Consider the following 23,211-nt stretch of genomic DNA (forward strand, 5'->3'; position numbering starts at 1 on the left):
TCCTGTTGTCATTCTCTGTCACCTCAACATCTTGCTTTTTCTTCTTTTTCTTTTTGTCTTTCACAGATTCGCTCTTTTTTCTCTTCTCTGTAGGTGTCTCGGTGCTTTCTGTCTTCTCCTGTGAGCTCTTCTGTCTTGTTTTTGAGTCCCTCTTGCTCTTTCCTTTCGCTGTTGGCTCCTTCTTCTCTCCTTCGTCATCCCTTTCTTCGGTTTCTGTTGTTTTTTTCTCTTTTGTGGGCATCTTTTATTCATCCGGAGTGTGGCAGGGTTAGGGTGAGTGTTTCCTCGCCGTCTGCGGTGTAAGGTGTCGCTGTCTGACCCGTACCGGTCGATGGGCCCCTGCATGCAGCTGGAGCGGGGCCTCAGCTTGGAGCCGGAGGCTCTCTCGCGCAGGTCTCGCGGTGCGGCGCTGAGCTGAGCTCATGAATAATTACTGTGCTCAGCGTGGTCACATGATCTGTGAGAGAAAGCAAATGAAAACGGAGAGGACAGCGACAGAGAGGAGGCTGGGCCTCACAGCGTTTATTATTCATAGTCTGGGGATCGCTTTACTAAAGCACGGCGTGCATTTATACGCGCACACAAATTTATATATGGCATATGTTTATAAAAATACATAAACACAATGACAAGAGAAATATATGCTCATTTATGCACATTGTACAATTCAAAGGCACATCAACAGGGCATAGTGAGGAAAAGAAAGAGAGACTATAACAAAGAAAAAGGCAGACAGACAGACAGAGAGAGAGAGAGGAAGAAGATACACCAGTTGAGAGGGAGTCTTACAGAACAGATAATTAAAGACGCTTCACTAACACTTGTAAATTATTAACAGTGATTTCATTAACACAAATAAATTAATTAGTGCCACTGGATTAACGTGGTCAAACTATTTAACATGCTTTACCCAACCTAGGCAATAAAGAAGATCGGGCTCCTAATTTAGGCAAATTGCCGTCTGGCTGAAAACGCAAGCAGAAGAAGTCGCTCTAAAACACTTGTGTGTGAATATAAACACAAAGAAAAGCTCATAAAGACAGATTTTTACAATCTTTTAACTGTTCAAAACTCACTTTTACAATGTTAGAGGGGTATGAGTGGTTGTCAGGGCATTGCTAATGTATTGGATAGTCGCTCAGGTGTTCTGAGCAGACACTAGCGTTTTCACTAGCCTAAAACAAATTGATAAAAATTACATTTATTATAAATTTTTTGTAACTCCATAAATTACTAAACATTTCTACTGGGAAATTATGGCATACATACATTGCAAAATATTACTGATAGGTCTGTTACACATTATGTATTTACAGTCATGACCAAAAATATCGGCACCCTTGGAAAATATGATCAAAGAAGGCTGTGGAAATTAATCTGCATTATTAATCCTTTTGATCTTTTATTTTAAAAATTCACAAAAACCTAACCTTTCATTGGATAATAAAAATTTTAAATGGGGGGGAAATATCATTATGAAATAAATGTTTTTCTCAAATACACGTTGGACACATTTACAGTATTGGCACCCCTAGAAATTCTTACGAGTAAAATATCTCTGAAGTATATTCCCATTCATATTCACAATTTTGAGGGTGATTATGAACATGGAATTATCCAGCCATGGTTGCCTGTTTCACAGAAATATAAATAGGAGGGAAAACAAAGCCCAAATTCCCTTAATCGTCCATCACAATGAGAAAAACCAAGAATATATTTCTGATGTGCAACAAAAGATAATTGAGCTTCACAAATTAGTGAAGTGGCGTTAAGAAAGAGCTAGAGCAGTGGAAATTCCAATTCCCACCATCAGGGCAATAATTAAGAATTTCCAATCAACATAAAATGTTACGAAACTGGCTGGAAGACGACGTGTGTCTATATCATCCTAATCGTCCTTTAGATGAAACTAAAAAATGAGCTTTTTAGCAGCACTCACTCAAGATGGGTTTGATGAACACAGGGATAAAAAGTACCCCATGTGTACAATGAAATATACTGCTGTATTTTTGATGTTGTGGGCCTATATTTCTGCTGGAGGTCCTGGACATCTTGTTTAGACACATGGCATCATGGATTCTATCAAATACCAACAGATAAAAAATCAATAAGTGACTGACTCTGTTAGAAATCTTCCAACCGTACAATAATCCAAACACAAACCTCAAAAACAACACAAAAATGGGTCACTGATCACAAAACCAAGCTTCTGCTGGCCATTCCAGTCCTCTGACCTGAACCCTGTAGAAAATGAGTGAGGTGAACTGAAGAGAAGAAGCACCGTCATGGAGCTGTGAATCTAAAGGATCTGGAGTGATTCTGGATGAAGGAATGGTCTCTGATCTCGTCAGGTGTTCTCTAACCTCATCAGGCATTATAGGAGAACATTTAGAGCTGTTAAACTGGCGAATAGAGGTTTCAAAAAGTATTGAATAAAAGGGTGCCGTTAATTGTGGCCAATGTGTATCAGAGAAAAACATTTATTTCATAATGATATTTCCTCCCATTTTAAATTCTTATTATCCAATGAAAGGTTAGATTTTTGCGATTTTTTTTAAATAAAAGATCAAAAGGATTAACAACGCAGATTAATTTTCACACCCTTCTTTGATCATATTTACCAAGGGTGATGATATTTTTTTGGCCATAACTGTATATGTATTGATTTACCAATCACTATAGACAATTTATATTGCACCATGATAAATTATATATAGCCTACCCTACACATACTCACAGGGATGTGAAAAACAAATGCATAATTGTACTGACAGGATTATAAATGGGATTTCTGACAGGAAAACTAAGTCTAATGCTAATTTTTGTGTGAGTATGACTTAGATGTGCATTGCTTTGTCTTTGTTGATTCTGAAGTGTGGTGTGTGAATAACAATTTTAAATTCTCTTGAGACGACATGCTAATTTTAACTCCTGCCATTAGCTATATTACAAACACCTGATACTGCTATCATCTGATAAACACAGGATCACACCTGCACACCAGCTCATTTACACACACACACACACACCTCTTTGTTGCCAACAAATTACCAACAATGACGGTGTGTGTTTGTTTCAGGATTTGCTATGTTTGTAGGTAGGAAATTTCCAGTCCTGACTCTGTAACACAACAAACCATCATCCCTATTCATGTAAAAGAAAATAACTCACCGTTTTTTCACTTATTTTGCACATCTTGTTGTGGGCACATAGGTCTGACTATCACTGACATGATCAGCAGGCGGCGCTATGACAGAGCGCTGTCATAATACACACATAGTACACAGAATACACACAATAATAACAATATAATAATAACATAGTAATAACACACATAATACACACACAGTACACACTACACTCTTATAAAAGAACCATTTCTGGTTCCACAAAGAAACAATCAGTCAAAGGTTCTTTAAAGAACCATCTCTTTCTTAACTTTTTATAATCTGAAGAACCGAAAGATCGCCACAAAGAATCTTTTGTGAAACAGAAAGGTTCTTCAGATGTTAAAGGTTCTGTTTGGAACCATTTAGACAAAAAAGGTTCTCATCATGAAGCACTTTACTAATAGCATCGCTTTGAAGAACCTTTATTTTTAAGAGTGTAGGGCGATACATACAGAACACACACCATATGTTAAATAATTCACACTTCACTAAACAGTCTGTTGTAGAGACAACAAATGGGTCAGCTGACCAGCTAATATACTTACATCTGACCCTCTTGTTTGTGTCCAGTCCTATTTGTAAACCGGATCAAGTGGTTCATTGAAAAGAACCGATTCAACTGAATTCTCTGAGACTGAATAATGAATTTTAATTTTTAGATGAACTATTCTTGCTGAAATTCATTACAAGGAAAATTATATATTTTGTAGATGCTCCAATGGTTAATAAATTATGTATTTAGAATAAATCTACTGTAAAACATTATTTTTCAATAAATAAAACAAAGAAATGACATCACAGCAGAATTATTGAATGTAAACTTGTAGCATGTTCCCAAATTACGTTCTGGATATTATACCTACAAAACATAATTAATTCTGTTTGTGTGTCTGTGTCCAGGAACTCCAAAGGAATCAAACTATGTTTGTCTGATTAACACTAATTAACCTCTGAAACTGATTAATTATTTACTGCTGGCTCAACACCCGACACCAACTCTCTGTGAGAGATAGACATAAAGACAGAGAACCCTTCTGTGTTTGTGACACTAAAAATAATATAAAACACCACACAACTCACTTTAAAGAGCATCACAAAGCTTAGAAGCAGATCTGTGTGCTTTATTGGTTTGACAATTAACTGTACATTTTTGTGTTAAAACAGTGATGGGACAAAAATAAAAAAAATGCATGAAATATATGAATATTAAATTAATAAATATTAAAAAGTAAAAATAGAATAACTGATCAATTCTGTGACAGATATTGTTGTGCAACGTAAGAAATAAATGGTGATAGATAGATAGATAGATAGATAGATAGATAGATAGATAGATAGATAGATAGATAGATAGATAGATAGATAGATAGATGAATATTACAAAGTTTATTTCTTGGTAAAGTGAAAATGTTACATTGTTATCACAATATCATATACAAGCAACCTGAAAACATATAAAGTTCAGCATTATAAACATGATCAGTCGATTTAAAAGACACTAAAACCTCAATCACAGATCGTGTGTGAGAGAAAGACATAAACAACTGTGTTGGATTTGATTACACAGGTTATACTTCCTTGTAAATTATCATACATAACTTCAGAACCTGTGCGTTGAACATGTATTTACCATTATAAATGTTTCAACTGAAATGTCAACTTTTATACGCTGATGTGGTTGTTACTGAACAGTAAACTTGCCCTTAAACCATGTTTGGAGTGGATTAATCTGTCTTAACCAGACGCAACGTGACACAATCACAGCCTGTGATATATATTTTGTTTAATATACAGCTGATAGGACTGAGGATTTGGACCAATGAGATTCCACTGTGGGTGGGGCTACTCTGCAGAAATAGAAATTGTAGAAATAGAACTTCTCGGGTGTTTCTCAAAAGGAAGGCTGCATCCTACAGAGGCTGCATTTCTCGGCTTTCTCCTTGGAAGACAGCCTTCGTTTCGCGTCCTTCATTCAGCTGAAATTGAAGGATGCATGGGATGTATCCTCCGCAACCTTCAATCACCCACAATCCTTTGTACCCATTCCATTTCATGAAAATAAACGGACGAAAAACGAGTCAGTACTGAGGTTGTCTGAATTTATTATGAAATCTAAGACAAAAATAATGTTTTTGGACATGAAAGGATAGATGTTATCTTTTCTTTTGGTGTAAATTATTTACTAAACGCTAAACTGCCTATAATTTAAGCCACCGGGAGATTATAGACAGCTGTGATTCATTGTATTGCATTAATAGAAAGCCAAATAATATAAAGATTTGTAATACAAAGGTGATTTTTCCAAAACTACGTTTTATAAGTGTTTTTGTGCTGTGACGTGAGGGTGGGAACATATGTGACGTAGCCACGCGCACTTACTAGAGCATCTCATTCTAGCGTTTATATGCTGAGGAGGACTCTAGCCTACAAGACTCTGGAGGACTGGACTAGGAAGGACGCAGCCTCGGTAGGATGTAGCCTTCCGTTTGAGAAACACCCCTCATTTGTTGCTTTATAGAGGGCATTTGAGCCCGCCCACGTTTTCAATGGTGTTAGTTCCGGAATTATTTTTCGCATTTATTTTTTCTCATAGGGATTTTTTTTATGTCTTCTTTAAAGCTGGATAAGCCATGAACCAAACCAACAAGCAACAAAGTGAATCACAACATAACAAACTTTGAAGATATTAAAGGTGCAGTATGTAATACTGACAGCTAGTGGTTGAAATGTTTACTGCAGTCCAATTACTGGAGAGAGTTGTTTCTCCTGCCACCTCCTCTTCAAACTCGACACTCATGCGGGTTGCCAGATTATGGACACCTAACAGGAACGAGCACAACTGACAATGGTAGGCAAGAAGCCTTACACTGTAAGTTGATGAGTTGTTTTAATATGCATCTGGTCTGAGATTTTAGATGGATGCCGAGGCTTTTTAGGTCAGGTAGAATCTGTAATCTCTGACCCAGTTTGTTTGCTGGCTTCCATGGCTGTGTTTTCCACCAACTGGCAACCCAGGATGTTGAGATACAGTTGGGTAAACAGGCAGTGGGCACACAGACCAAAACAAAAACAGACATTCCGACACAGAACGCACATTTCAAAGTAGAATACCTGGCTGTAGCATTGTTTGAACATAGCACGTTTATAACATTATGGTATATTTATGTTTTAGTAGTCAAAAAATGACATACAGCACCTTTAAACATGATTATTTAAAAAATAAGTTGAATTAATGCAAACAGATGGCTTCAGCAAAAGCATCTACCATCGATTAATATCCTCAGTGCTCACAACAGGTCTGTCTTAAAAGGTTTATCATTAAAAATCAATTTCCCTATGGAGAAAATGAATGACTTTTTACTTCCAGAACCCGACTGTTGCTCTTTATTGCGTCACGCCTGGTTTGGCGCCTCCTCACAAAGTTTAAAACGTGATATCTGCTCTGATACACAAATACAACACCATTACGGAAAATCACCAAACAGGAAACACGTACCATTTTGCAACTGTCCTGACACTATATTGTAAAAACACGTAGTAATAAAATGCCTGGCCTTTAAGGCAGCGATTCGCGCACGTATTAAGTTCGGTAGCGCCAGTGAACAGGGGGGAGCTCTACAAAACGGACCAATCAGATTGCAGAGATGCTTGGTGGTTTCACCTGCAGGGGCCTGTGTGCACGTGCAAGATGCCGCGAGCGTGCATGTGCATGAAGTTGAAGATTTCATAAGGCATGGCGTGGAAACCGGGGCGGGGCTTGACGTTGTCATAGTAATGGTGCGTTATGAAGATTCCGGAGGGGTTCATGGGAAACGCCCAGAAGCCATAGAGATGCACTTCTTCGCATAACTCCATGGCGGCGGTGACCAGCATCAGGCCGCTGCTGAGGCGTTTGGCACGGACGCCCTGCACGGCCCAGAAGCGCTGCACGTTCAGCAGGTACTGCGGGTGGAAGAAGAACACGCCGCGGGCCGACTCGAAGTCGTCCAGCATGTACTTCACACGGAACGAAACGTCGGTGTTCCGCGTGTTATAGAACGCTGGCAAAACCACCGAGGAGTTCTCGTAATTCTGCAGAACGTCGTAAAATGGCTTTCTCCATTTCTCCAACTTTTGAAACCTGGTCCAAATAGAGAGAGAAAATTAGTATCACACAGACCGAAGTAAACTGCATGTACGCAAAGTGAAGTATAATTACAGCACACATTTGTTAGATGAACCTGTAATAATAATAATAGCAACAATAATAATGCATTTATTATATTATTTTATTATTATTAATATTATTATTGTTGATTATTAATTCATAGATTAATATATAAATCTACTATTTATTATAATAATTATTAATAATCAATCAATAATTAATCAATTAATTTAAATGTTGCTTAAATTAAATGAAGCTTTTTAGAATATTAGTTTTATTATTACAATTTATTTTAAATTAACCTTATTTGAACACATTTTCACCGCAAACTCTCAAGATACATATGTATTAATTAAATCGTAAAGTATTTATATTCATCATAGTAGTATTTGTTGTGCTACCTGTAAGTTATGAGCATTGTTATGCTACCTGATTTTTTAATAAATAAATATTACAGTATGATTATTATATTAGAATAACAAGAATCAGGATCTACTGAGAATTCTTTAAATGAATTGGCAACAAACAAACAATAAATAAATAAGAATGAATGAATGAAGATTAGAACTTTTTAAATATAACCTGGACATGTTTTTGTGAGATTCGCCCAGAGACTGGTATTTACAATATGAGCAAGTCCTATATTAAATGTTTGTAACATTTGTGTGTGTGTACCTCTCAGTTATAATGCTGGGATTTACTGTAACAAGATCAGTCTTAGATCCCACATCTTCACTGTACATATCTGAGATGGGAGGAATATTACATCTGAAAGAGAGATTTGACATGTTGTTTAGCAGATGCCTCTATATTTCCCCATGATGCCTAAACAAACTAACAAACAACAGTATTTTACCGGAAGACAAAGTCAGCTGCGTTGATCTCTCGTCCACACTTGCTGTTTTTAATGATGCCGCCGTTCCCGATGACGGCGCACTTCTTAAACTGGGATTTGGAATAGGGCATGTCCTGCAGTCAGAGCACAGAATACATTCAGAAACAGGACAGGAGCAACCCAAATGGGATTACAGGGATGATGATGGAGATGGTTGCTTGGCAACTGTTGCAGGCATAGAGTTTCTAGGGTGTGCTCACTGCAGAGGTTGCTAGGTAACGGCTGTCTAGATACTTAAGTATAAGGATGCTTGATTGGTAATGTTTGTCAGGGTGTGTCTGCGTCAGCTGTGTGTGTGTGTGTGTGTGTGTGTGTGTGTGTCTGTGTGTGTCTAGACAGATCTCAGCACATTGGCAAATGTCAATTCACTCATTTTGATTTACATATGAACTAATATTATTCTTGATCATTCTTTGAGCAAGGTTATGTAGTTTTTAATTATAACTTGGTAACACTTTACTTGAAGCCTTTATACATTATAAAATTTTTGGCCTAAAATAATTTGGCCTAAAACCTAAAGAATAATATAATATACAAATATTATCATTTGGCCTCGAACCTATAGATTAGATTAGAATAAAATAGAGTTGAATACAGGATATTTTTATTAGAATTATTCAGAAATTAACTTCTATTATATTGGAATAATGCATTTATATTAAAAAAGGAAATATAATATACTACAATTTAATATAAAATATAGATAATGTCATTTGGCCACACATCTAAAGATAATAATATAATATAATGTAATATAATATAGGAAATGTTATTAGAATTATATAAATAATATAATTTGGCAACAAATCTAAAGAATTAAATAAGACTTTTATGTGAATCAAATGAATTAACTCATATTTCTACGGGTTTAGAATATTATGAATTCTGGGCTAGATAGAATATTATGTCATTTTTAATTATGAATTTATACAGAAATCTACTTTTATTACATTGGAATAATGTATTTCTACTAAAAAAGGAAATAATATAATAAAACACAATTTAATTTACAATATAAATAATATAATTTGGCCACAAACCTAAAGAATCAAATAAGAATCTTATGTAAATAAAATGGATTAACTTACATTTTTAAAGGTCTAGAATATTTGTAATTAGAATTTATTCAGAAATGTACTTGTATTGCATTGGAAGAATGTATTGCTACTAAAAAAAAAGGAATTATTTTAAATATTAATCTAAAAGATTTTCTTTTTGAGCTCCTAAATAGCCATTTCTCTCTAAATTATGTGTTCTAAATGATCCTACAACAAGGAATCTATTTAGAACATTCCCATTCGAATCGGTTCTAAATGATGATGAAATTCCAATAGGAATCATCTACACAGTTTCATATGCTCTTCCGAGCTCATGTAGTCAAAGCCAGCGCTTTAAGCGTGATTTCACACTCACATCAGGGAACATTTTAAAGATATCCGGGCTGATGTGCAAGATTCCACTCGTATCCACCTCATAACGCAGTTTGGTGCCCGAGGGAGTGTTTCTCTTCGTGGTAAACAGGAAGGAGGGGGCATTGCAGCAACGGGACAGAGACATTCTATTGGACAGGGGAAGAGATTACATCATCGCTTCATTACCACAAAAGAATCCTATTGGAGATGAAGTCATCATTCCTTTGTTTCAACGAAGAAATCCCATTAAGACGAATACAAATCTTCATGTACTCACTTGAAGTTATCTGTCTCCTCCTTGTTTTGCTCCCACTTACACACCTGCAGGTTCCTCCATCGCTCAAACAGCTCTGATGTCTTCACCCTAAAACACACACACACGCACACATAAAGTCAATTAAACAGCAGCAGTCACAGCTACATGCAGCTTTCCTTTTTAAACGCCACTATAGGAAGAAGATGGAAATGAGAGGGTGCTCTTGCTCAGATACTGTATTTCTTTAAATAGAAGCTCTTTTCACAGGGTTTGTCCTTCGAGACGAGACATTCATCAGGAAATCTGACTCCCGCTGGAACGCTCGCTCTGTACGGACACGGACAGACATCCGAGAAAGAAACTTACATGGTCAGTACTTTCACATCTGTGATTTCTTGCCGTAGCTCCTTGCAGGAAGTGGAGTTGAACTCTAAAGAGCCTTCGGAGCGTTCCAGATACCTGCCAGAACACAGAGTCAGACACGTGTCCTTTGAACACACTGCAAGATGAGCTTCCAGCATGGACAACTTAACTGAAGATCCTGAACGCTCTCGTTTCTGCAGACTGGTCAAACAATCCTGAAGAAACGCCAGTGGATTTCTGTCACAACTTGGAACCAAATCTAATAGAATCAAACATGAATCCGTGAAGACTCGGTTAAAGGGGTCATATGATGTTGCTAAAAAGAACATTATTTTGTGTATTTGGTGTAATGCAATGTGTTTATGCAGTTTAAGGTTAAAAAAACATTATTTTCTACATACTGTACATTATTGTTGCTCCTCTATGCTCCACCTTTCTGAAGCTCATCGTACTGAGAAGCGAGGCCTGCTCTGATTGGCCAGCTATCCAGTGCGTTGTGATTGGCCGAACACCTCAAGCGTGAGACGGAAATGTTACGCCCTTACCGTATTGTGATGCCGTGTTCCGATGCCATTCCGATAAATGAGGCATTTGTTGCATCCAGTGGGGACATAATTACTGATTATAATGATGCGATGCATTAATGATGCGAGGCATTACCATGTCTGCATTTGTGATCGGAGAAACGACAAACAACAAGCACTACACTACACTGCTCAAAACTCGCATTTGAATCGTCAGTGGCAAATTCTTTAAATAAGAAAACTTACTTACAGGCTGTGAGGCAGAAGCGCCACACTGTCCTTGCAAAGTTGGAATTGCCCCACTTTATAGAAACAGCCTTTGTGCAAGCCAGCACTGTAGGCTACTCTTCCAGGTTCAGGAAATAGTCCTCCGACAAATGCGCTGCACACACTCTAATATTTAGGTTGAACTGTTCTGGACAAGTGTTGTAAATACAACTTAACCACTGATTTCTAGTTGTGTCCTCTTTTTAAAGCCCAAACAAAGTAGTTTCGCTTTCACAATGAAAAACAATGTCTCTAGGACATGGTGCTGGCGGCAGCAACAATACTACAGCGAGAATAATAGTACCACCTTCTTTCATTGCGTATACATTTGGGCGGTGTTTTGCAAATCTTCCCACACCGTGACGTAGGCATGTGGGGGCGTGTTTGAACGAGCCGTTTTAGGGGGGCGTGGTCGAGTCTTAACGTTGATAAAGAATATTTCTTTGGTTTTGAGACTTTAGTCTTTGCAACTTCAGGGATCTTAACTATGCACAAACAGCTTGTAACACTCCAAAGAGAAAGGAAAACTTGAAATCGCATCATATGACCCCTTTAAGATATTTTCTTTAGTCGGCCATTGCGTTACGGATGTCCCGAGTTCAAATCCCGGTTTGAGGACCTTTCCCGGTAATAAAAACTTCTTGTTGTTGTTTAGTTTTTTGTTACAGATTGGCAATTTAAATGAACTTATTAAATACTTAAATATTTATTCAATATACATTTTACAATTATATTTATTATAATATTTAATTAAAATAATTACATTTGTAACTCCAGAAGTACTCATTTCTGATTACAGATTTTAAGAAATATTTGTATTTAATGATATTTTTAACTCTATATATATAATTCTTTACTAATAGCAGTTTCTACTTGATAAAATATTTTGATGCTTAAAATAAATTTTATATATATATATGTGTGTGTGTGTGTGTGTGTGTATGTAATCTGTACAAAACATATTTATTTGAATTTCTTTATGATTAAAATTGATTAATGTTTTAGTTGTTTTGTGATTTTTGAGATTGTTTTTTAAATATATATTTTTAGAATTATATAAATACTAACAAATAGCAATTTCAACCTAAAAACGTTTTTTGATCTTAACATAACTAAAAAAACAAACAAAAAAACATAGGCCTATTTCTTGTTTTTTTAAAAAATTATTTATTTATTTTTAACATTTATGAATTTGTAATGTCCATGACTTTTCCAGGTCTACAAATCAAAACACTTTTAATACTCGCTCATATATTCAGGTTTTCCAAGATCGTGCATGAAAATTGTGGTTCTTCTTACATAAAAATTGTTGAAGGAACGAATTAAAATAAGTAATCTGACAGCAGATTACACCTTGATTTTGAGTTTATTTTAAAGCAGTGGTTCTCAATTACAGTCCATTTTGCACATCTCCCTTATTTAACACACCTGCTAACATCATCAGCTCGTTAGAAAAGAGATTCATTCGAGCAGATGATCTCAATCAGATGTGTTAAATAAGGGAGACATGCAAAATGTGTGGAGCAGGGGGCCCCCAGGACTGGAATTGAGGCCCCTTTGAAACAGTGCCACCAGATTAAGAATCACTGGGCTGAAGCATAAACAGCCTATTTGTGCCATTCGTAGTTGTGTACTAAAACTCACTTAAAATGCACTGGAAACCTATTTAGCATTTCAATCTTTTGCAATACAGACTTTAATGAAGCAACAGTGAACTACTCACTGTTCGACTCTCGTGAGCAGAAATGCTTACGCTCCGTATAGTGCGGTGTGAAACAGGATTCTTGTTTGATCACATTTGCATTGGTTCCAAATTATAAAAGGAATGCCACTTGAGGATTGTTGACAAGCCGCTCTGAAGACTCGCTCCCTCTGTTACGCAAGACACATTCAGCTTAAAACTGTCTTTTCTGATGCTCTGATGAGAAATATAAAAGAAATAGCAGTTTCACCAATGAGGAGAGGCAGCAGGGTTTGAATGGATGAAATGTAAATCCTCACCTTGGTTGTGAAACAGAAATACAGAAAATATGCATTAAAAACATGGATTAAAAATGAACTTTAAAATATGAGCAAGTAGACTGTATCAGGAAGTGTTTTTCACATTATATGTCTCTGTTTGACATTTTCAGTCTTGCCTCAGTCACAGCATTTATTAAAACATACTCAGTGCTTCATGTTTCCATTTTAATGGGCTTTAAATAGACTTTAATGGTGGACGGCTTGCTACTGTAAATGAAATCAGAGCCAAAATGACTGCTAATAGCCTTCACAGAACCAAAGGCCTCACATCTATCTATCTACTATCATGCTAATGGCTGATATTACACCAGATTTAAGTGGATTATTTTATGTAAACGGAATTTTATGTAAAAGGCTACAAACACTACACCATTTAAAAAAATTAAATCTTTTTAAATTATGCTTTCCATCCTAACAGCTTTGTACAGTAACAAAATGTTTTTTAACTGTTCTTAATCTTAATCTTGGCATTAGCCAGACATGTGATCAGCTAAGAACAAAAAAGAAGGAAAACATGCCTTACATTCAATATGAATATTTATTATTATTTAAAAATATTATTTAAATGTATTATTATTTTAATATATTACTATTTCAATAATACTACTGGACTGTAAAAAAAAAAGCTGATTATGTAATAGTATAAAAAATATGATATTTTAAAATAAAAATATATAATTCTTAATAATATAAAATGAAATATACATTTTTCTTATGATATCATTCATGTTTTTTTATTATTTAAATTGATTATTATTTAAACGCTAATATTATTATTTTATAATATAATTTTATTATTAAAATGTTTTTATAAAAATATTTTATTTTATTATTTTTGTTATTATTTTATTAATTTTATTAATATGAATAATTATTATAATTATTTCATTTCATTATTATTTATATTTTATTATTCTAATAATAATAATATTTGAGATGTTTTTTGGAGCAAAGCCATTAACTTATGGTGGGTAAACGTGAGTTAATTAATTAAATAATGGTTTGTAATGAAGAGCAATGGCAAAAAAGAAAGAAACAAAGAGAAGGAGCATGAAAAACTAGGCAAAAGAAAAAAAGTGAAACACATTTAGCAATTCCATACATCTCTGACTGGAGTGACGTCATGACATGTGACTGTGCTGTAGCCTAAAGAGGTGCACACTGGGTAATCATGAGCGCTCTTTATGTGTGATCAGTCAAACACCCCCGATGAAACATTACAATCTTCTATGATCATTTAGATGAAAAGAAAACCGAAAAGACAAAAATAAAAAAAATTCAGGTCAGAGAGAGGCGGTGCAATGTGCAAGCGGGAATCCAGTCACATGACACACACACACACACTCCACTACACAAACCGTTTGCGTGCACACACACACACACACACACACACACTCAAGTGTGCTCATGACACAGGTGTGGAGGGGTTTCAGAAATGCATGATGGGACACAGAAACAGGGACCCATGACATCCAGAGGAACACAAGGGAGGTCTCCCAACCTCAGGGAGCGGGGAAGGGGTGATTGGGTCAAAGGTCGAGGGCAGATGGAAGGTTGCAGACAACATGCACAAACGGAGCGGCGGTGCGCCGAGCACTGAGCATGAGCAGTCGGACCCTCTCAGACCAGATGGAAAAGACGAAGAGACATCCTCAAGGGGGGACGTAAGGTTGGCAAGGAGGTAAACTGGAGATGCCATCAGTGTGGCCTACCTTTTCTTTGCTTTTTTTTTCTTCTGAATATCAGCTAGGCAGGGCGTGATAACTACGGAGCTCTGAGCCTCAGAATGCTGAAAATTCTGACGGACACATCTGTCAAGATGCATACAAGTGGATTAGGTTCAATGACCCTTCAGTTCCTGTCCCAGTACTGAAAACCACCCAATGTAAAAATCCCATTCGTTGCCTCCATAGAAAAAAAAAGCATTTAAATATAAATTATAAATATTAAATATAAAAATAGATAATACATTATTTAATAACATATTAATAAATAATATATTAATACTTAATTATTTAATATTTAATAAATATAACGTTTTATGTGCATATCATGTGCAATTTAAATTCAATATTATATAAACAATAATATTTTATTATATTATTTTCATCAGGAATAATTGAATATAATTTTTTATATATTTTAATGTTGCAATAAACTTCAAATATATAGTATTTTCTTATACTTATATGCTTACCATAATCTGATTCAATATTGTAATTTGCGATGCTTTATGGAATAAGTAGTCCATTTACAATTAGGTACAGTGGCTTTGTTCAGAAAAGTATACTAATTTTACTAATTCGACATGCATATAACATGCCATATACAATAAAGCAAACAGCATGGGAAAATGTCACAAAATTTAATTAAAATGCAAATAACCACAATATTTTCCTACATGATTGAATGGCGCTTTCTAAACTGAACATGCGATGCAGCAATATCAAATTTCGTGGCAAAATATAGCATGCTACTTTTTGAAATGTAAAGAAAATATATCTGCCAGTGGGGTTAGAAGTATGCATGACATACAAAAATTGCTAGTATGTAGCGTAGATTGTACAGTATGCAGTAAGCTAGTATTCCATTGTGAACAAAACCACACACATTTAGACTTTTTTCTCAAAACTTCTTGTTTCAAATCAAAGTTTCATTTCGAATCGGGTGGTTTTGGAGAAAGCGAATGGGAAAAATACGTCCTGAAGCGATCATTGCTGTGCTTAATTTCACCTTTGGATATCTACAACTGAAACTCTAATCAGTCCTGGTCCTCTGGTTGGCTCTGATCATTTTTATTAGCCACAGCTGCATATTTCTGCTCGTCTGATTGGCTGATGGGATTGGATGTGTCTCCAGTCCAGACATGCAAGCGGCTGATCATTGTCTGTGTGGCATTCTCTCTCACTGTCTCTCTAAAGTGTTGGTGGTGTTGTTGAGAGGTTTCTGTGCTGGTTTGTACCTTTTCCTCCCATTTCTGGCTGGCTTCATCCCTCCATCATCGGGGTAACTAATGAGCCCGCTCCAGTTGCCCACCTCCTCTCCTTTGAGGCGGGAAAACTGTTGCCCACTAGTGAGAAAATGAGGCAGGTCGTTTAAGGTTTCATGTATTCGTTCAAGGCAGCAGAAAATGTCAAACACACACAAATTTGTAAGAGTTTTTCATTGGTTTAGTTAAATCAAAGAATGTAAAAATTGGTGTATGATGTCAGGAGTGCCACTGATAATCTTGAGTGAAAAAGTGACATGATAAAGAAGCAATCCAGAACAGCAAATACAGCAAAACATTTTTTATGAGCCATTTTTGCTGTAAATTAGTCAAGTGTGCTTGTCCTCTCTTTCCTTAAATTAAAGGTCACTTGGTTTGTTATTGTGTTATCTAATGCAAAGACATTTATACATTTGGAAGTGTTGATACACATAATGTACACCTGTGAAAATGTCAAAATAAATTATGAAAAACAATTAATAATTTTATCTGAAGAGGATTTAGACTACCATTAACATTTTAAAGATTTTCTCTTCTGCTGACCAAGGCTGCATTTATTAGATCAAAAATACAGTAAAACAGTAACATTTGTGAAATATTATTAGAATTTAAAATATATGCTTTCTGTTTGATTACATTTTAAAATATAATTTATTCCTGTGATCAAAGCTGAATTTTCAGCATCATTACTCCAGTATTCAGTGTCACGTGATCCTTCAGAAATCATTCTAATATACTGATTTTCAACATTATCATTTTTTTTTTGAAAAAGGTGATTTTTGTTTTTCCAGGATTCCTTGATCAATAGAAAAAAAAGGCATTTATTTGAAATACAACATTATAAATGATTTTACTGTCAATTTTGATCAATTTAATGCACCTAACTGGTCCCAAACTTTTGAACACTAGTCTAGAAAATATTTAAAACAGAGGACAGATATTATTTTGCACATTTCTGGATAGTAATCTTATCATTTTGTCTTCAATGCTTCATGGATTTAAAAAAAAAGGGGGGGGGGGGGGTTGCAATAATCCTGATTATTTACAGGCGTTTAGGGAGATAAGACATTGACATCTTAAAACATATTGTAAAATCATTAAAAAAAGTGAATATGTAACTAGGATTAAAAAAAAATTGCATTAGTGTATGTATTACAACAAAATTGACTAATTTTACTAAACCAATGTAAGTTAGTTTCAGAATTGTATTGGAAAAAAGCATGCAAAATTGTTTCAAGACATGGACTAAACCTCACAAAACTTTGATTTCATGTGGGTTTTTTTAAATCTGCTGTCCTAAACCAGTTCTAGTCCCTGTAGTACATTCACTGCCATACATGTCCTTAAAAGCATCAATTTTATGGACATTAGCTCTTTGACTTCCCGACCAGGACGAGAAACGCAAACTCAGCTGTTAATGGGAAGAGGAGAGAGAGGGTGCATATGAAGGACAGATGCGTTTCTGCAGTCGAGTAGATAATGAAGAGGTCACAGCTCAAGAAGTAGCTAAATGTCAATAATTTTCTGCATGGCAAAGCCACTTAACCAATCAATATCTCCAGGACAAAGAGGAAATGTTAAGCCTGGCACAAAACTGCAGAAGCTGATCCTAAATCTTGCACCAGTGTAATCAGAGCAAGAAGGAAAATGTAATAAAATAACCTTGTTGTATTTGATTCATATGCAGCAATCACCTGTTGTTCTGGCCAGTTCGGTGCAATTTTATTTTTAGTTGTAACTCTGCGCCAACCTGACAGCTTTAAGACTTATTGCAATGATATTAGAAGGCCAATTCCAGCATAAAGTGTTTTTAATCATTCTAAGTTGTAATTTCACCTGGCAGGAGCGTTTTAGAGGCCGTTTTATTCAGTTCTGTGGATGCATTATTAATGCACACATTTGTCAGTGTCTCACAGCGGCAGCCAGTCTGGCGTGTACCTGAGCAGCAATGAAAATGTGTTTGTCAATGCTTTAATCTGAGGTGTGAATATCAAAATAACTTCTGACTGTCACATGCCCACACATGAAGATATAGGACTGTGTTTGCTAAATATAAACATTATTGCTGAGATGTTGCTCCTTCATAGCACATAAGACTTAATTGTGTTCTCAATCATGTTTCATGTAAGCATTTCTCATAAAATGTTCTCAGAGGATTCAAAATAGACACAAATGATGACAAACAGTAAGTATAAACTCGAATAATTAGATGTATAAAACTATATTTTTACATTTTCTAAAGAAATGTTCAGGGTTGGCTAAATATTTTTATATTTTCACAAAGACTACTTTTACAACAGCCTACATAAAAAGGCACAGTATGTGTTACATGTCATTATTACACAAAACACACTTTGAAATAATCATAATTTGGTCATTTAGCAATAATAAACAGCATTTGCCTTGGTAAACGCCATTAGCAAAACCCATAGCCTACAACTTGGCCAAAAATGTTTCATATTTAGACAATAATTGATTGGTTATAAAGAAAAAAAAAGAAAGAAAAGACAGTTATAAATGGAAGGAATTATGTGTACATGCACTGATAGAGAATATATAGATCAGTGGTTATATGTCATTACAAAACAGCTTTTGAATAATCATAATTTGCACTTCAATTACATGTTGATTCAATAACCGCTCTGGCAGAGTTCATTCGGTTTGGATTCAGATTCCAGATTCAAAAGAGTCAAACCAGTACCTCTTGAATCTTTTGAACAATTTAGTAAAATATCCCACTCATATAGCCTAGCTAGAGAGAGTGGTATGCATTGATTCACTAGAAATAACCAGTTTATAAGAGTCTTCGGTGTATTAGCCAGACTACATTATCGCGTTGAATGTATTCTATGAAGATAATATTAGAAAGTCCCCACAATTATTTCAATATAAAGACTTGTTTGCTTACCTTCATCATATGCGGTATTTTTATCCCAACAATTTCAAGATCACAACTTGAAATCGGTGAATTATTATTAGTTACTTTATTATTAGCTACTTTCTTTTTAGATTCTGGAACTGATGCGCCGCCGCTGTAAACAGACGTTTAGTATGATGTGCATGCACGAGTACTCGAAGACGGACAAGTACCGCAAAGTATCTAAAGTCTTTGGATACCGTTTTAGACAAACCCTCCATTTTTTTCTCGTATTCACATCTACATTACTTTGTGGTCAATATACGAGAGACGTAAAATACAGTAGGCCTAATTGTACAGTAAATACAGTTTGGATCTGTAAAGCATGCCCTGCTGAAAAAACAATAGAACCCTGCCCAAAACACAATAGAAATGTAATGGTTATAATGGGAATTGTATTGGTTTTAGTGGAAACTATAACGGTGTCTACTGGTATGTGATGGATTCTATTGGTGGGATGTTAAATCTTATTGGGAAAATGCCCAAAACACACAACAAAAAGGAATTTTGTAATAGTTTTACTGGAAAAAGCTAATGGCTTATAACATGATTTTAATGGAAACCATCGGAATTTCTGTGATGGTTTCTATTGGGCTTCTATTGTTTTTTTTAGCAGGGTGGTGGCAAGATTCACCGGACTTTGTGGTTCCCTGCTGAAGAAGTTCTAATGGTTTCCACAAAAATACCATTAAAAACATTACTAACCACTAACCATTAAACCATTATCTGTAGTTTCAATTTAGAATTAGAATTTAGTGGCCACCAATAGGCAACAATAGAAACTCACAGGGACCATTACAGTTTCCATTAAAAAACCAATACAATTCCCATTATAGACATTATAACCATTACAAAATCTATGAGGGTTGCTATTGTTTTGTTTTGTTTTCTCTTCAGTAGGGTTGATTGTCAAGGCATTTCTATGCAGTTGCTATAAGGTGTTTTGAATATTTTCACTAAATTGTGAAAATATTCTGGTTAAGGATTTGTTCAAATCCTTAACCAGAAATATAGCAACTACCATTGCTATACACCCCAGCAGTGTTTCAGAACAGCGAATGAAGAAACCATTATGAAAATGAACTCAAAAGCAGTCAAATTAACTCAAAACCAAGCAACAGTCTCAATATGAAACATTTATCTCCCAAGAGATAAATGCCATATATATATTGTTTGCCAAGGCAAATGCTATTTACTATTGATAAATGGCCAAATGGTATTTGCTATATTTCTAGTTAAGGATTTGAACAAATCTCAAACTTTGGCAAATAATAAAAAGGCTCCCAAATCCCATTAACTTGAAGAGGGTGTCAACTTTCAAGCCATATATATGGGTATAGTTAAATATATTTAGTGAAAATATTCAAAACACCTTAAAGCAACTGCATAGAAATGCCTTGACAATCAACCCTACTGAAGAAAAAACAAAACAATAGCAACCCTCATAGAATTTGTAATGGTTATAATGTCTATAATGGGAATTGTATTGTTTTTTAATGGAAACTGTAATGTAAATACAACCCAATGCTGGGTAAAATATGGACGAACCCAGTGATTGGGTTGTTTAGACCCAGCGGTTGGGTTTATGGCCTAATGGATAGAAAGTTGGACTTGTAACCTGAAGGTCGTGGGTTTGAGTCTCAGGTCTGGCAGGGATTGTAGGTGGGGAGAGTAAATAACCAACACTCTTTCCATCCTCAATACCACGACTGAGGTGAGACCCTTGAGCAAGGCACTGAACCCCCAACTGCTCCCCGGGCACCGCAGCATTGGCTGCCCACTGCTCCGGGTGTATGTTCACTACTGTGTGTACACTTGTCTTGGATGGGTTAAATGCACAAATTCCGAGTATGGGTCACCATACTTGGCCACACACCACTTCCCTTTCCCTTTAAACATTTAACCCAACTGTTGGTTGAAACAACCCAGCATGTGTTCTGTCCAATATTTACCCAGCGCTGGGTTGTATTTAACCCAGCATTTTTTAGAGTGTAAGGTGACATACATGAGATGTAGGGTTAGAAGAAAATCTGAGAAGCTGAAGACTCAAAAGTCTCCATTTGGTCTCCATTTACTCTCATTGCTGGGTTTGAAGGTGCAGTTAAAGCCAAAAGTACTCACCCGCCCCTACACTTGCTTCTCTCCACTTCAGCAGAATAGATATGAGGCATAGAACAGCATTCATGCAATCCGTAGCCGCCAGGCTCTGATGTCATGAATCCTGAGTGTGTGTGAGACGCAAGAGGGCGGTTCAGGTGGGAGTGTGAGAAAGCTCTAATTCAGCATATGGGCATCTGCTGGGACGCAGGAACCATAATGCACTGGCTTCTTACGAGAGACGCCATTTTACATAGACAAACACACACACACACACACACACTCAAACACCCTCGCAATGCTGAGCCATTTCACTCTGCTTACCTCCGTTCCCGAAAAAAAAAAAAGATTCACCTTCAGGCACTTATTCTTGGTATGATGTCATTTTGATGCAAGTGGCCCCAAAAAAGGCATGAAATCTGGGTCTTACGAAACACCACCATGATTTAAATGCATAATTAATTTCTAGTGCTTGAATCTAGACTATGTGCTCATGCAAAAAATACAGAGGCTACATCACAGTCTTCCAGTTTTTCTTCACAGCCTATAGACGCAATTGCTTATGATAAGGTTCTGCAATATATGGCTTTTTGCTGTCACACGGGTTTATACAAGATGTATGAGCTGTTTAAAGAGCTGAAGATAGAAAAACAAAGCAAGACGAGAAAAATAAACAGAGGAAGAAGAAAAACAGATTTAAGCATCTTGCTGCATAGACAGTCATTCAGGGGACTGTGTATGGCATGATTTAATGGAACTCAAGTTTAAAAGAGATTTTGGAGCAATATGGGAGCAATATGACTAAGATTAATTACTGTAGGCTATTTTGCTTTATCATCCACATATACCCTCAAAGAACATCATTATGCACCATTTAATAAAATAATCACCTTACCTTTTAATATAGTTCTTGCCATAGAGGATTTGCTGCAATAAGGTGACCAGTCCAAAAGCACATATGAAAATAAAACACAGGGATCTGTTTCCCAACAGATCTCTATTAGCTGTCGGATCTGAGTAGCCCATCCTTCAGAAGAGAAACCCACGGTCGCGTTTGCCCTACAGAAGACACATCGAGTCACACCCGCGCGTGTTTGCCGTCTTCACCGATGCGCGCTCAGTCTCCATAGCAGCTGCTCAGTATCGCGTTTGAGCAACCTGCCTGTGCGTATGTCAGATATAGCGAGGGTACAACTGCCCATTGAGGTCTATCGTCTATATGTGGACGTGTAGTAAATCTCGCATAACCCGCATCACGCGACGCTCCTGCGGAATGCGCCTCAAACGCGTTGACGCGCTCCACTCCCTCTCATCAGCACCAATGAGGCAGCGATCGAGGGACTGCAGACTCTGGCATCAAACCGTTCATGAAACCCGTAGAAAATGTGATGCGGGGTCAATGACTGCAATTACACGAGGATCTATTGGGGCTTTGCAGCGATAGTTAGACATTATAGCTTAATGCCGTAAACATTAATAGGCTAAATAAAATAATATTACCGGGTAACACTTTACAATAAGGTATTGCATTAACTAATATTAACCATCAATGAGCAATATGTTACAGTAGGCTATTTATTAATCTTTGTTAACGTTCATTAACTGTTCATTGTTAATGTTAACTCACTTCAATTAAATAATGTTAATAAATGTTGGAATGAACTAAGATGAATAAATGCTTTAGAAGTATTTTTCATCGTTACTTCAAGTTAACTAATATTTACTAATACTAACTAATATTAAATAATGTGACCTTATTGTGAAGTGTTAAATAATAAATAAAATGACAAAATTTGCCATAATTAATATTGTTGCTGTTGTTATTAAGATGAACTAAATCTAAATCAAGTTATATATACATACATACACATATATATATATATATATATATATATATATGTGTGTGTGTGTGTGTGTGTGTGTGTGTATTTATATAGGCCTACTTGAAACATTTTTAACTTCCAAAACCCATCATATTACAGTATGTTTAAATAAAATGGCATATACTACCTATATGCCTTTTCACAATATAGTATAGAAAAACCTAGAAAAAGTTTTTACTGTGCATTTTTTTTCTTGTTATAGCCTACTGGAGCATTCTTTTTCTATTAAAATGATTTGCATGTTTACAGCATATTGTTTACTAAAACTG

The 23,211-nt window shown here is 35.9% G+C and overlaps 1 protein-coding gene across 3 annotated transcripts; it reads right to left on the minus strand.

Annotated features, from left to right (window-relative positions):
* Positions 1–6,827: 6,827 nt before the first annotated feature.
* On the minus strand, positions 6,828–22,085 carry LOC306855658 (alpha-2,8-sialyltransferase 8E-like; the record flags this gene model as incomplete). Of its 3 annotated transcripts, XM_079394449.1 has the most annotated exons (8): positions 6,828–7,290; positions 7,993–8,085; positions 8,174–8,286; positions 9,626–9,770; positions 9,902–9,988; positions 10,247–10,339; positions 16,019–16,126; positions 21,955–22,085. In XM_079394449.1, the coding sequence occupies 8 exons, from the start codon at positions 22,083–22,085 to the stop codon at positions 6,828–6,830; spliced, it is 1,233 nt and encodes a 410-aa protein (XP_079250575.1). The 3 variants fall into 3 exon arrangements, with proteins under 3 accessions (XP_079250575.1, XP_079250576.1, XP_079250577.1); XM_079394450.1 differs by lacking the exon at positions 16,019–16,126; XM_079394451.1 differs by lacking the exons at positions 10,247–10,339; positions 16,019–16,126.
* Between the last annotated feature and the right edge of the window lie 1,126 nt (positions 22,086–23,211).

Source organism: Barbus barbus (assembly GCF_936440315.1).
Source record: "Barbus barbus genome assembly, chromosome: 36".
Lineage (NCBI taxonomy): Eukaryota > Metazoa > Chordata > Actinopteri > Cypriniformes > Cyprinidae > Barbus > Barbus barbus.